At 42.2% G+C, this 13,061-nt stretch overlaps 1 protein-coding gene across 1 annotated transcript in view; it reads right to left on the bottom strand.

Moving 5' to 3' along the window:
- LOC107111307 (DENN domain-containing protein 5A) overlaps nucleotides 1–5,787 on the bottom strand; it is a gene marked incomplete at its 5' end in the record, with an annotated part of 47,481 nt that extends 41,694 nt beyond the window's left edge. Inside the window, one exon of the mRNA XM_015412266.1 lies at nucleotides 5,635–5,787. Coding sequence (XP_015267752.1) covers nucleotides 5,635–5,787 — 153 coding nt within the window. The remainder of the gene's footprint in view (nucleotides 1–5,634) is intronic.
- Between the last annotated feature and the right edge of the window lie 7,274 nt (nucleotides 5,788–13,061).

Here is a 13,061-nt window from a genome sequence, read left to right as displayed (position 1 = left end):
GGCAGATTCAAGATGCTTGTGAGAGAGTCTGATGTACTCCTTATAGTAAGAGAGCAATCCTATGTGCTCTTATTTATCAGTAAGTTCCAGTGAAACTGATTCCTACAAAACATGCATAGAATTGAAATCTCTGTGCCATTTATGCACTTGTCATTAATTAGAATGCTATTTTATGTTACTTTCTGAAATAGTTGAACGGCTTAAAGTGAAACTTCCAATTCATTGTGGAGCCATCAAGAATGACTCTCTCCACATTTCAGCGCAAAGAAAACCAAAAAGGCGGTAGAGAGAGAACTGGCGGGATCTCCGCGCCCGTCCCTCTGGGCATGCGTGCTGGGGTTCCTGCGCATGCTCAGTGGGACCCGCGCGAAAATCCTTTGAAACATAGCTTGCTACAGCACCGGTCGGGTCAGCGCAGGCGCACTAAACCCATTGGTGTGAAGCACAGAGACCACGAAGAAGATTGACTCTTTCCACATTTCAGCGCAAAGAAAATGGTGACAGCTACTAAACAGGGTTGCAGGGTAACATCTGTGTGACCTAATCTCATTGATGACCCCAAGTGGTTCTGAGAGCAATAAGCATATCAGCAACTTTTACCTTAAGATAGCATGTGGTAAATGTTAAATACCTTATGCAACAGGACCCTAGCAATGGTCTATTCACTCTCTTGTTGTAATAATACCTGATTTGTATAAGCAGGGAAAGTCAATAAACTGACAGTACGTGAGGCTTGTTTCAACCCTCTCTTACATCCCAGAGTAAATGATCATGTAAACAACAGTAGGGGTATATCTTTAATACTGAATTCTCAGTTCCATACTGTAACCTATTCATGATGCAACATAGTTACCCAGGCTACCTTGGTCTCCTCAGATCTCAAAAGCTAAGCAGGGTCAGCCCTGGTTAGTACTTGGACGGGAAACCTCTAAGGAATACCAAGTTGTTACGCAGAGTCCGTCAATGGCAAATCACCTCTGAACATCTCTTGCCTTGGAAACCCTACAGGGCTGCCCAAAGTCAGCTTTTACTTGACGGCCCAAAAAAAAAAAAAAGATAGTTGCAAGAAATATGGTTGAAACACCCTGAATTCCTTGATCACACAGAGTACCTACAAGCAAATCTAATTTGGGAAAGCACTGAAATCTGCTCTCAAAGGATTAAAAATAATGATAACTTCACACATAACTCATTTCACACACAGATACCACTATCACAGAAGAAGCATACTCCATAAGTACACTGCCAAGTCTGACAAAACTCACACAGATATACACAATGTGAATCTTCTAGCAAATTGGGGCTTTTCATCAAATGTGTACATAGCACTTCAAAATGTGACCATCATATATGGTTACATACAGAGGTCGATTCGGGGGGGATCGTAGTTCCCCCGGGTGAGGTGCAGGGGGCGGGGCACACGATGAAGCCCCACCCCCTTCTTCCAGCCGCCCCCTGCTTCCAGCCTCATTCTGTTGCAGAAGGAGGAAGAAGCAGGAGGGTAAGTTGGCGTCCTCCCCCTCTGCCTGGCCGAGGCCACTCCACGTGGCCTCCGCAAGGACTCCCAGCCCCATCCAGGAGCTTCCCCGAGGTAGCTGTGTTAGTCTGTTGCTGCAAAATAGTCCAAGAGTTCAAATAGCACCTTTAAGACTAATCTTTAAGACTAAGACTAACTGAGTGGTGGGTGTGGCCTTATGGCACACTTCCGGTGATGTCAGGGGGTGTGGCATATGCTAATGAGTTGTGCTAATGAGTTCCCCTAGCTCTTTTTCTACGAAACAACCCCTGGTTACATACATACAAAACACAAATTTCCTACACTAATTTCTGCTTAAGGTGATACCCGTATGAACAGTACTTGGTAGGTAGAATTTCCTGCACGGACTTAATTTTTACTTAAAATGCTGTATACATTGTGCAGCCCTCTCACTGGAGTAAAATATAACATACCATTTTGCCACATCTTTGAAGAATTAAACAATGCAACACCTTATGCATTTGTTACTAAACCTTCTTACAGAATTATTCTAGAAGATAAGAAGTGTCACATTAAAATTCAGCCCTCTCTCAAGAACATTCACAAGTTGTTCACAAATATCAAAGACTACTGAAATTACAGCAGAGAATAATAATCCACATAGGTTACTGAACAGTGGTTTTATACTCCTCCGGAACTGAAATGTCTTTCAGAAAGTCATAATCTGACTGAACATTACAATTAAATCCTACTTAAGGACTGTATTTTTTCCTTCCCTTTGCCCTCAACTAGATTTGCTTTCAAGTTCATAGTATTTATTATTGTGTACTATTTTATTATACTGTATTTTAGTTCATAATTTAATTAGAAATTGTTATTCTAAATGCCATCTCAAGAACATACTCTACTGAGAATGTGGCACAGAACTATTTTAGATAAATAAAATAATGTTAGGGTATGGTAACATTAATTTGTTCAAATTAGATCAAGGTTATACAACGGTCCCTGCCACACGGCTTGTTGACAGTCATAATGGATAAGTGAAGGGACAGTTGTAGCTTTATCCCAGAAACATCTCCTTATAGGTTAGTCACATAAAATTATGTGCAGAATTGCAGCCTTTGGTGTCTCTGAGTAACTTGAAATGCTCCATCCATTTACAGATACTGTAAGAGCAGCTTTTAAAAAACAAGTGCAAATCTTTTTGTCAGATGCAGAAACATAAGCTACTAACAGCCATGCTGAGACCTTTAAAATAGGGAAGATAGACACTGAAAGGGTTGGCTGGGATTATGCCTGCCCTTCTCCACATTCCCATGCAATCAGCAGAAGGTCTTAATAGAGCCCTATGTGTATACAACTGTTATGTACATAGGGGTCACCAGTCATGGATACAGTTGCATCTTAGTGAACATCGGAAAACTGCAAAATAAGACACCAGTCATGGTTCCATCACCCTACATGTTCCACCTTCACAGATTTAAAGGTCTGGGGAACTATATTCTGCTTAACATAAGTATTACATTTATTATCTCCAACAAAACTTTTAAGAATTCTAACAAATACTGTAACTAATCTCACACTAGAACATTAAAAATTCTTTGCCTAGAGTGCTGTTATGCAGGTAACCAAGACAAGAGCTGACAGACAAGGAATCAGCAGCCAAATGAAACCAGAGGAAGAAGAGATGCTGGAAAGAAGAATTTAACCTGAATCAACTGATGAAAGTAAGCATGGTGTAATGCTTTAATGTCAGACTAGGCTGGAGAACACCAACATTCAGTCGTAAACTTCACTGGATGACCCTCACAATCACTCAACCTAACCTATCTCACAGGTTGTTGTGAAAATGAAAGGAAGGAGGAAGCAACAACAATGCTGCCTGGGGCTCCTTGAAAGAAGAATGAAATAAAAGTGTGATAGGTATCAGATGATTAGTGATGCACATACATGACAGTGTACAAGACAGCTTTCACACAATTGCTTATAGTATCTCCATTTTGGATGGTGCCATGTATGGACAACATTAACACTGTGGTACCTACATTGTTTGGTTCACACCAGGTTCACTGTGGAGAATTTGCTAAGAAACAGAGGTGCTAACATACCAGTAAATTTCATCACTACCACATTACTGCCAGTAAATTCATTTGGGTATAATTACTGTAGCCACAGGCAGATTTACAGCAATTCTGAAATATTTTTCAAGTTTATCCTTTTTAGGCTATGTCTTGGGTGCTTACAAAATACAAAGTGACTATCACCACTACTGAACATTTGTTAGGAGGAGAGGACACTAGAAGAGCTATTTATGTCAAGACGTTTCCGTGTTATAAATCATGACAGTTTCAAATTACCTAATTTAGGTTGTGACAAGGGTTTTTTATTATAAAAGATAACACATTCTGGAAGAATCTGGAAAGGTTGTGGGAATGAAGAAGCTCAATGGGTCAAAGACAGAATTGGATAAATTTATGTAATATGCCCTGCAAATTCTATTACGGCACCTCAGTTACAACACATGGAAATCAGGAGAGAAAATGCAGTGAATTGTTCATGCAATAATTTTTAGCTGGGAAAGTAATTTTCCTGAAAACTCTGGATGCTGATAATTTCCTTTCTGCTCTCAGCTTATTTGTTTTGTAATGCACCTACTCTGTATGGTACACTATGACCTAGATTTCACAGACCGATTTGTGGAAGGCTAGAGAATAGGAATTTTTGCCCAGGGGTGAGGCTGGATTAGAAGGCCCTTTAAATTCTAACGATTAGCACAAGTGTATAGATGGCCCCATCACAACAGCAACTACCAGCAAATAATAAAACAGATAAAAAGGTAAAGTATAAGTAACATTATAAACAAATACAACTCTATATATTAACACCTGCATAATGATCAACATGTATGTTGACTCCAGTGCTGGAACAGATCACTTAAAGAGCACAAAAGCCCATGTGAACCAAAAGCAAATGAAAAGCACACTATGTGGAATTATGAATAGAAAACTCATAACTATTCATTTCCTTGAAATGCATGCTGATATGTGGACAAAGCCAAGGAAAAATAATAATGGTGTGTGTACAAGAGATGACAAAGAACAAAACATGTTTTCAAAAGTGACAGGTAATCTAAATTACATCTCACAAAATACACCAGCTTAACAAAAATGATAAATATAAAGCTGAAATAAATGGAAGAGTAAACTGGTAGCTATGCAGGGCTAAAAAGGTCCAGCAGCAGGACATTGGACAAAAGCTGGGTATGGGAAGGAGGGAGCTAAGGAAAGCTATCTTTCCATAGATTTATGAAAAGGAATAATTTTGCACTGATGATTAAATACATTAATAGGACTCAGCTTCTGAAATGGAAGCCAAAGCTCATTCTACAAGTGGAAATGATAGTGCTTTTCAGAACTCTACCACAACAGACTGTTCAGCACTGTTTGCCAACATCTGCAATCAATCCAAAGCATTAACCTTATGTAGGTTTGGCCGTTTGCTGGTCTGAAAAGCCCAAATCTGAGTTGTAGCAGAGTATACTGATGCTCTATCTTCTAGGATGAAAGTAGTACAGCTTCTATCCTATGTAGCATATAAGAGGGAAGGACAGAGTCAGACAGTATATACCTTCACACAAAGAAACTGTTACAATCGAGAAGTGGGTTCAAGTGGAAGCAGTAGATAAGGGATCAAAGAAAATAAGAAAGTTCTGGTTTACACAACAAGATGCTAAGGCCACAGTAAATCCTCTCAGATACCAGAATTCAAATATATCATTTTGCATTCATGTATGACCATGAGAGGTTCTTACAAGAAATCTATCAGCACAGTTTTTCTCTTTTCAGGACAACATAATTTTCACATTCGTTGAATAAGATTCTAAAACTTCACTTGATCATCTTCTAGTTAAAGTCCATAGTTAAGGAAAAGGGTGAAGGGGAGGAAGGATTTAAGACTTTCAGTGCTCAATTAAACAGCTCTACCTGACTCAGTTCTCATTTACATATAGCATCTTAATCCCATTCAAAAGATTTGAAGCAATTATTCACCAGTACAACTTGCATTTAATATCTGTAGTAGTAGTCCAAAAACATGTTTCATTTTTAATAGATGAACAATGGCAAAATTATTATACAGCAGCAATTTCATTTTCTTACCTGTTTCACCTGCAAACCATGGCTCCATATTCTTTCTAAGAGATCACAGAGGCTGGCTATCAATGTATTTTCTTCAACACCTGTAATATTCACTTCACCATGACCAAGTTCCACTGCTTCACGGCCCATTTTTTCCACTAGCATCCTCTTTGTCTTTTGGAACAGAAAAAGCAAAATAATAGGTTTGGAGTTTATGTATTTATTTTTATACACAGTATATTTTCAATAGAGTAGGGTGCGGGTTTTTTAAAAAACATTATGTTTTCTATATTGCCTCACCTCAGGAAGCAATTTGATAGAACTACATTAGTTAGTTACTTTCCAGTGTTACACAAAGACACACACACTAGCTGCAGACTGCCATGTCCCCAAAATCTTGCCCATGGAAGTCAGCGGATTCTACAATCAGCATGAGGGTCTGTAGTGGTAGGGAGGAATCACCAAAAATCCCTCTCCCCATCTGTGGGTGGCAGTGCCTTCTATAAGTAGGAAAAGTAGCTAGGATCTAGTTTTGGCCAACAATGTTTTTCTGTTGATGAACAGCCCAGCATTGCTCATTTGACAGACTTACACTTGGCTAAGTCAGGTGGAAAACTTGTTCAGCACCAAAGTGCAACAATGAAAACATGGAAGTTGGCAATTACATTTCTATGGTATGTAATGTACATATACTTTATATATTAGCATGTGTGATTAAATCCACAGTACCTGTTTGGGAATATGGATAATGTTGATTCTGGAAAACACTTGTTTTATTGTACCAGATGTGAAACTTGGAACTATTATTGTTATTCATTATTATCAGGGCTCTAGTCGGGGGGGAGCTCTCAGGTACGGAGCTCCGGAAGAGAACCTCTAGGGGGCGGGGCGGTCACGTGGTGAAGCCCCGCCCCCTTCTTTACCCCGCCCTCTGCTTCGATCCTCATTCCGTTTGGGAATGAGGATGAAGCAGGAGGGTAAGTAGCCGGGCCTTCTGACACACTTCCGGTGATGTCAGGGGGTGTGGCCTTCTGTCACTTCCGGTGATGTCAGGGGGCGTGGCATATGCAAATAAGTTATGCTAATGAGTTATGCTAATGAGCTCCGGCAGCTCTTTTTCTACAACAAGACCCCTGATTATTATTATTTGTTGCTGTTATTGTTCTTGAAAAATAATAAAACTGCAAATTAAAAAAAACCCCTGATTTCCAGCACTGTATTACTTTGCCTTCTTATTTCTAAGCCTTCAGAACATCTGACGTAATATTTTATGAAAACTTGTCTTGCAACACAAGCACTTGAAATCTTTTCAAAAATATAAAAGTTAGGAATCCTAAAAGCATTAGCACTATGGATGAAAATTTCCTCAAGTGCCACAAGTTACTGGTCTCCAAAATAAGAAAAGAATATTTATAAAATCTCTGGATTTCTATCACCCACCTAGTAATCCACACTGGGTACAAAATCCACAAATTAAACACTTATAGAATCGTCAGCAATTTCCTTAACACACTAAATACGGGACCTGGAAAATATATTCCATTTTTTTAAGAAGGAACTGTCCTTCTGCTCATGTAGAATTTTCCAATCAGCCAACAAGTGTTATTTGTTGTACATTTGTGCAAGTCTTGTGTGTAAGGTGATGCACATTGGGACAAAAAAAATCCCAGCTTCAAGTATAGGCTAATGGGGTCTGAACTTGCTGAGACTGAGAGGCAAAAGATCTTAGGGTCGTGGTGGATAGCTCAATTAAACTGTTGACACAGTGGGCCGCATTGGTGAAAATGGCAAACTCTGTGTTAGGATTATTAGGAAAGTGATTGAGACTTTTCAGTTTAGAAAAGAGACGACTAAGGAGGGACATGATAGAGGTTTATACAATGATGCATGGGAAGGAGAGAGTGGGCAAAGAGAAATTTTTCTCCCTCTCCCAAAATACTAGAACTCAAGGGCATCCAATGAAGCTGATGGGCAGTAGGCTCAGGATGGACAAAAGGAAACACTACTTTACCAAGAGAGTGATTAAAATGTGGAATTCACATCCCATATCTACAAATGGTTCTTCACAAAATGGGGTTTGGAAACTAATTTATGACAGCCATCAAAACCATATATGAGAAACCCACTGCACACTTAAAAATTAACCTCAACATCTCTGACTCCTTCCACCTGAAACGTGGAACTAGACAAGGCTGTCCTCTATCTCCTCTTTCCTTTGTGCATCGAACCCCTGGCAAATCTCATTAGAAATGATGACAAAATAACAGGAACTGAACTACACAAAAAAGAATTTAAGGTTTCGCTCTTTGCCGACGATATGTTGCTTTTCTTAACCAACCCGCTCCAATCTCTTCAATTAATTTCCCAACATATATCGGATTTTAGCTCTATATCAGGGTTGAAACTAAACATCACCAAATCACACATAATACCACTCAATCTAGATCAAAAAACGATTTCTGAAATTAAAACCTCATACTCATTTTCCTGGGCTAATGATTGCTTACCATATTTAGGTATTAATCTGCCAACAAAAGTCTCTGAGCTATTTAAATTTAATCATACTAAGGTAGAGAAAGAAATACAAACTGACCTATCACGTTGGCACAAGATGAATTTGGAATCGTTAGACAGACTAAACATAATCAAGTCCTTTGTACTACCTGTGGCGGAATGGGCCCACGTCAGCTGGCAGGCCCCGCTCTACCCACCCCTCCTTTGCCTGACCTGGCACCTGAAGGGGCAGTTTTTCACCACTGCCTCCGGGTATTGCTGCCATCACTGTCCCTGTCTTGGGCTCTGGTTAGGCGGAGCAGCCTCCTAACCTCCCTCTGATTGTGCTAGGAACCCACCTCAGGGCTTCCTGGCAATCTTCAGGGCTCCCCTGGAGAGTTGGTAACTAGCCGCTTTGCCCTTGTTCTCCTCCTCAGGGAGTCCCCAACCCACTCCTAGCGTGTCCAAGCGGCTGGGGGAACTATGCGGTACAGAGGGACTTCTCAATGTCAACAGTAAAAGGGATTTATTTTGAAACCACTCAACTATATACAGGCATATTAACAGTGAACTGAAGAATCAAAATAAAGGTGAATAATAAATCGCTCCATCTCTCCCTTCTCTACACATACCCTGTCTAGATGGTCTGCAGGGCAGGCACATGACTTGCTTCCACTGGAGAAGGTTATTTTAACTCAACTCCCAACATGGCCTCTGCCTCCTGCAGACTCCAGCCGGCAGCCTGACTGCCTCCAGACCTCTGACAGACTGACTTCAATTCTGATAGATTGGCTTCCCGCTCAAAAGCTCCCCTATATCCAACAGCCCTTCCCGCCCAGGAAGTGGCTCTCCCTCCTGCAGCATTCTGGGGCAGACCTCCTCACAGCCTTGATGGACCTCCTGTGCTCTCGAGGGAGCTGCCCTCAGACTACTGGTTGGAGACAGGAGGGGGGAGGAATGAGGAGGAGACTAGGCCAAGGCCTACCTCAGGTTTGATGGTCCCCTCCTATCTGGCCCACACCAACTTAAACATATACATAAAATGGCATTTCTCCACACTACCTAAATTTATTTTTCTCTTCAGGACCATACCGATAGCAGTCACCCCAACACAAATTCAGAAATGGCAGAAAATGTTGCTATAGTCTTTCTGGGCTTATAAACATCACAGAATCAAACGTAACACCTTATATAGAAGCTCAGACAAAGGGGGAATAGGTTTCCCAAACCTACAATATTACTACAGAGCTATCAACCTAGCACACACAATTAAATTGTTACAATCGGAACCCACCTCTGACCAGGTACAATTAGCAAATTTTTATTCTGCACCTTTCGAGATTCAGGAATGCATATGGCAAACGCCATTGTGCAGACCGAAGTTGATTAAAACTAGCCCAATACTTTCCACACTGTTGAATACATGGGATCACCTACGATCAAAATGATTACCACCGATTTCGAGACATCAACCATTCATAAATCAATTTTGGTTTCTCCCTGGCCTTAAAAATCCAGAATTTGACAATTGGAAGGCCGCTAAAGTCAGCACACTCCAAGATCTTTCGCTGAAGCAGATGCTTTTACCCAAAGCTGCACTAGAAGCTAAAATAAAACAAAAAATCCCCTGGTTACAATTCTTCCAAATATCCAACATGTGTTCTTACATCAAACTTAATTCGATACTAAAACAACCCCTTACGGCGTTAAAATTGATTATCAGTATAGCTAAAGTAACACTAAAGGGTCTAATCTCCAAAATTCACAAAATATTGGCCTCATTGGACAGCAATACTCTCCTGTCCTACCAAACTTGAGGGCATAAAGAATGCAATATTAACATATCAAATGCCTCTTGGAACAAAATATGGTCCTCTATGCCATTTCGTTCTAAAATCACCTCAATGAAGCTTCAATCTTTCAAAATATTAGCACACTGGTACCTCACACCACAAAAACCATCTCACATAACCCACTCATATGATCCAAGATGCTGGAAAAAAATGTGGGGATCTGGGCACCCACTTACATTGTTGGGTAGCTTGCCCCAAAATACTCCCATTTTGGGAAACAGTGTTAAAACAGATCAAATCATTTAACAATTTAGAAATTCTACCCATACCTGAACACTTATTTTTGAACAGATGGGCAGTTCATGGCTCTGCTCCGGTGATTGATGACCTGAGATTATGGTAAAATAAATGTCTCTACTCTAGATAGATGTGGAAGTTTGCAGCTAACACCTATGATCAACTCAATTTGGAGTTGAAGCATCACTTGATGAAACTGTCTCTTTATCAATCTCTTATTTAACTATGTTTACTTTTGTTTCTTTCTAGACGCTATTCGTACACCATTTGTTAGACGTTGATTATATATGAAATTCTCTATGCACTTATAGTTGATGTATTCATACACTTGTGTATTTTCATAAACATTCAACAAAATATATTGTAAAAAAAATGTGGAAATCACTGCCAGACGATGTAGTGATGACCACAGGAATAAACAGCTTTAAAAGGGAATTAGATAGACTAATGGAGGATAAGTCTATCAATGGCCAGCCTTTGGGGGGAAAAGCACTTTCAAGCTCTGATGTCCCAGCAGCAAATCTATTTGCCTCAGTAGAGCAAAGCCACAGTGCGCCAACTAAGCTGTCGACAATGAAAGAAAAACCATTGGGACACACACACCCCTCGGTTCCACAGACAGAACTGAACTGGTGCCAATCCCATTCCCCCGACTAATCTCCTTCATGCTGTGCCTCCAAACCACTACCTAAAAAGGCCAAAGTGAAAACAAAACATAAGGAAAAACACCACTTGATTCTGAAAAACAGCACTGGTTTTAAAGACATCATCCGTGTTGGTTCCAATGGGCCTACTGACAAAGCCTGGGGAGCAGGAGGAGTTGGCTGTGCCACGGACCCCATCTATTCACACACTATCTCCAATGCAGTCATTCTCTGAGGTTCCACCTTCATCAAATCTGCCAGATCCAGCCCTTACGGTACCATGTAGGGTTACCGGGTCCGGCCTTTTCCCCAGTGGAGGACTTTTGGAGGCATTTATGGAGGGGCGGAGTGTCCCCAATGCAATGATGTCACATTGGGATGTCCCTACACCAAGCCCTGCCCCAAAAATAACCACCTGTGGCCACCCCTCTCCCTCCCCTCCTGTGAGATTTAAAGGGCCCGCCAATCATCTGGAGGGCCCTTTAAATCTTGCAGGAGGGAAAGGAGGGGGGGGCACTGGCTGCATGCCTGAACTCCAAGGGGTGATGCCACTTGGAATTCAAGCACGTGAGCCCTAGCCCCCACTGGCCAAAAGCATTTAAAGGGATCTTTAAATGCTTCTGGCCAGCAGGGGTTTCATGCATGTACTGGCCCAGCCCTCCCAGGGAGCGGAAGTCACAGCAAGGATAGCATAGAGAGAGTATAATCAGAATCCAGTCCAAAACCAGAGGTTCCAAAGAGCAGGTTCACCAAAGTCCAGACCAGGGTCAAGGCTTCCAGAAAAGCCAGTTGTCAGGTCCAGTCCAACGTTGCAGAGGTCTGGTACCAGCAAGATTAGTGGCTCAGTAGCAAAATGTACTTGTTGCATCCACAAACTGCTGTTTCTCCTGGCTGACTTTATAGCTAAGTCTTAACAAGCTATACTCTCAGCCAATTCCTTGGCATCTTGAAACTACTCATCCATCTTATCAGTTGACAGCTGACAACAGGCCATGAGTCTCGCACTCCTCCTCCTTTCCTGCAACTCAGCTCACCCGACAGCATCAGCACAGCTAAGTGGGCTGAGAGTGGCTTCTGAAGCCTTGTTTGCTGCTTCAGAGCTACAAGGCATTGGCTCTGTTTCAGCTGTAGGCTATGACTTCTGCTCAGCTGGTAACTTGACCTCTTGTTGCTCTTCTCCTGGCTCAAGGAACCAGCTGCAGCAGGTTGTTCAATTACTGCCTGAGGGCCAACTGCAGGTAGCTCTTGGTTTGTGGAATCTGTGTTTCTGGCCAGCGGGGCCTGGGCCTTGCACACCTGAATTCCAAGCAGCAAATCACCGTTTGGATTTCAGGCATGAGGCCAGTGGCCGCCCCTCTCCCGCCCCTCCTACAAGATTTGAAGGGCCCTTCAGCTGATTGGAAGGCCACGTGCTTCCCCAATGAGCTGGAGGGCACTTTAAATCTGTCAGAAGAGGAGCGAGAGGGGTGGCCACAGGTGGTCATTCTTGGAGGCAGGGCTTGGGGGCTTCCCCCACCAGCCAGCTGGCTGACAGCAGGCTGAAGCCCCGAAAATCAGGGGAACCTCTGCCCGGACTGGGGGTCTGGCAACCCTAGTCCCATGACAATTTCCAGCACCTCCTCCACCATGGCAGCAGTACCTCTTTTATTTTCCTTCTCCTTTCTCCCAGGAATGGGGCAACTGCCCCATGCAATCAGACCATTCTGGGCCCAAAACCTCCTCCTCTAGAAAGAGGATGTCTGCTTTAGCTCCAGCATGGTTCCCATCTCCATCTCAAGTGGTCTCAGTCTCATTGGATTCAGAAATGGAAGACCCCTCTCCCGATGACATGGTAGGAGATCCTGATCCCATCTCCCCTAACGAGGATCTCTGCCTGTCTGTGGAACAGATGAGCTGCATGGCTAGGTCTCTGGACATACAGGTCACATCATCAGTACCAAAACCTCAAGACAAGATACTTATTCTGACACACCCAGCACCATTGCCTTCCTGATTCCTGAAGGAGTGCTAGAAGTTATCAACACCATTTGGGAGAGACTTTGTAGCATCCCCACCACCTTGAAGAGAGTGGAAGATCTCTACCAAGTCCAGCAAGAAGGGTATGAGTACTTATTCTCCCCCCTCATCTTTAATCACCAAGAAGATGCAGGCCAGAAATGACCTGGTGCACATTCCACCCCAACTGATAGATAAGGATGCAAGGTTGATGCAGTCAGCAGGA

The sequence above is a fragment of the Gekko japonicus genome, unplaced genomic scaffold (assembly GCF_001447785.1).
Source record: "Gekko japonicus isolate JY-2015 unplaced genomic scaffold, Gekko_japonicus_V1.1 scaffold3090, whole genome shotgun sequence".
NCBI lineage: Eukaryota > Metazoa > Chordata > Lepidosauria > Squamata > Gekkonidae > Gekko > Gekko japonicus.
Note: the sequence above shows the minus strand (reverse complement) of the source record. Positions and strands in the feature narration are given on the sequence as shown.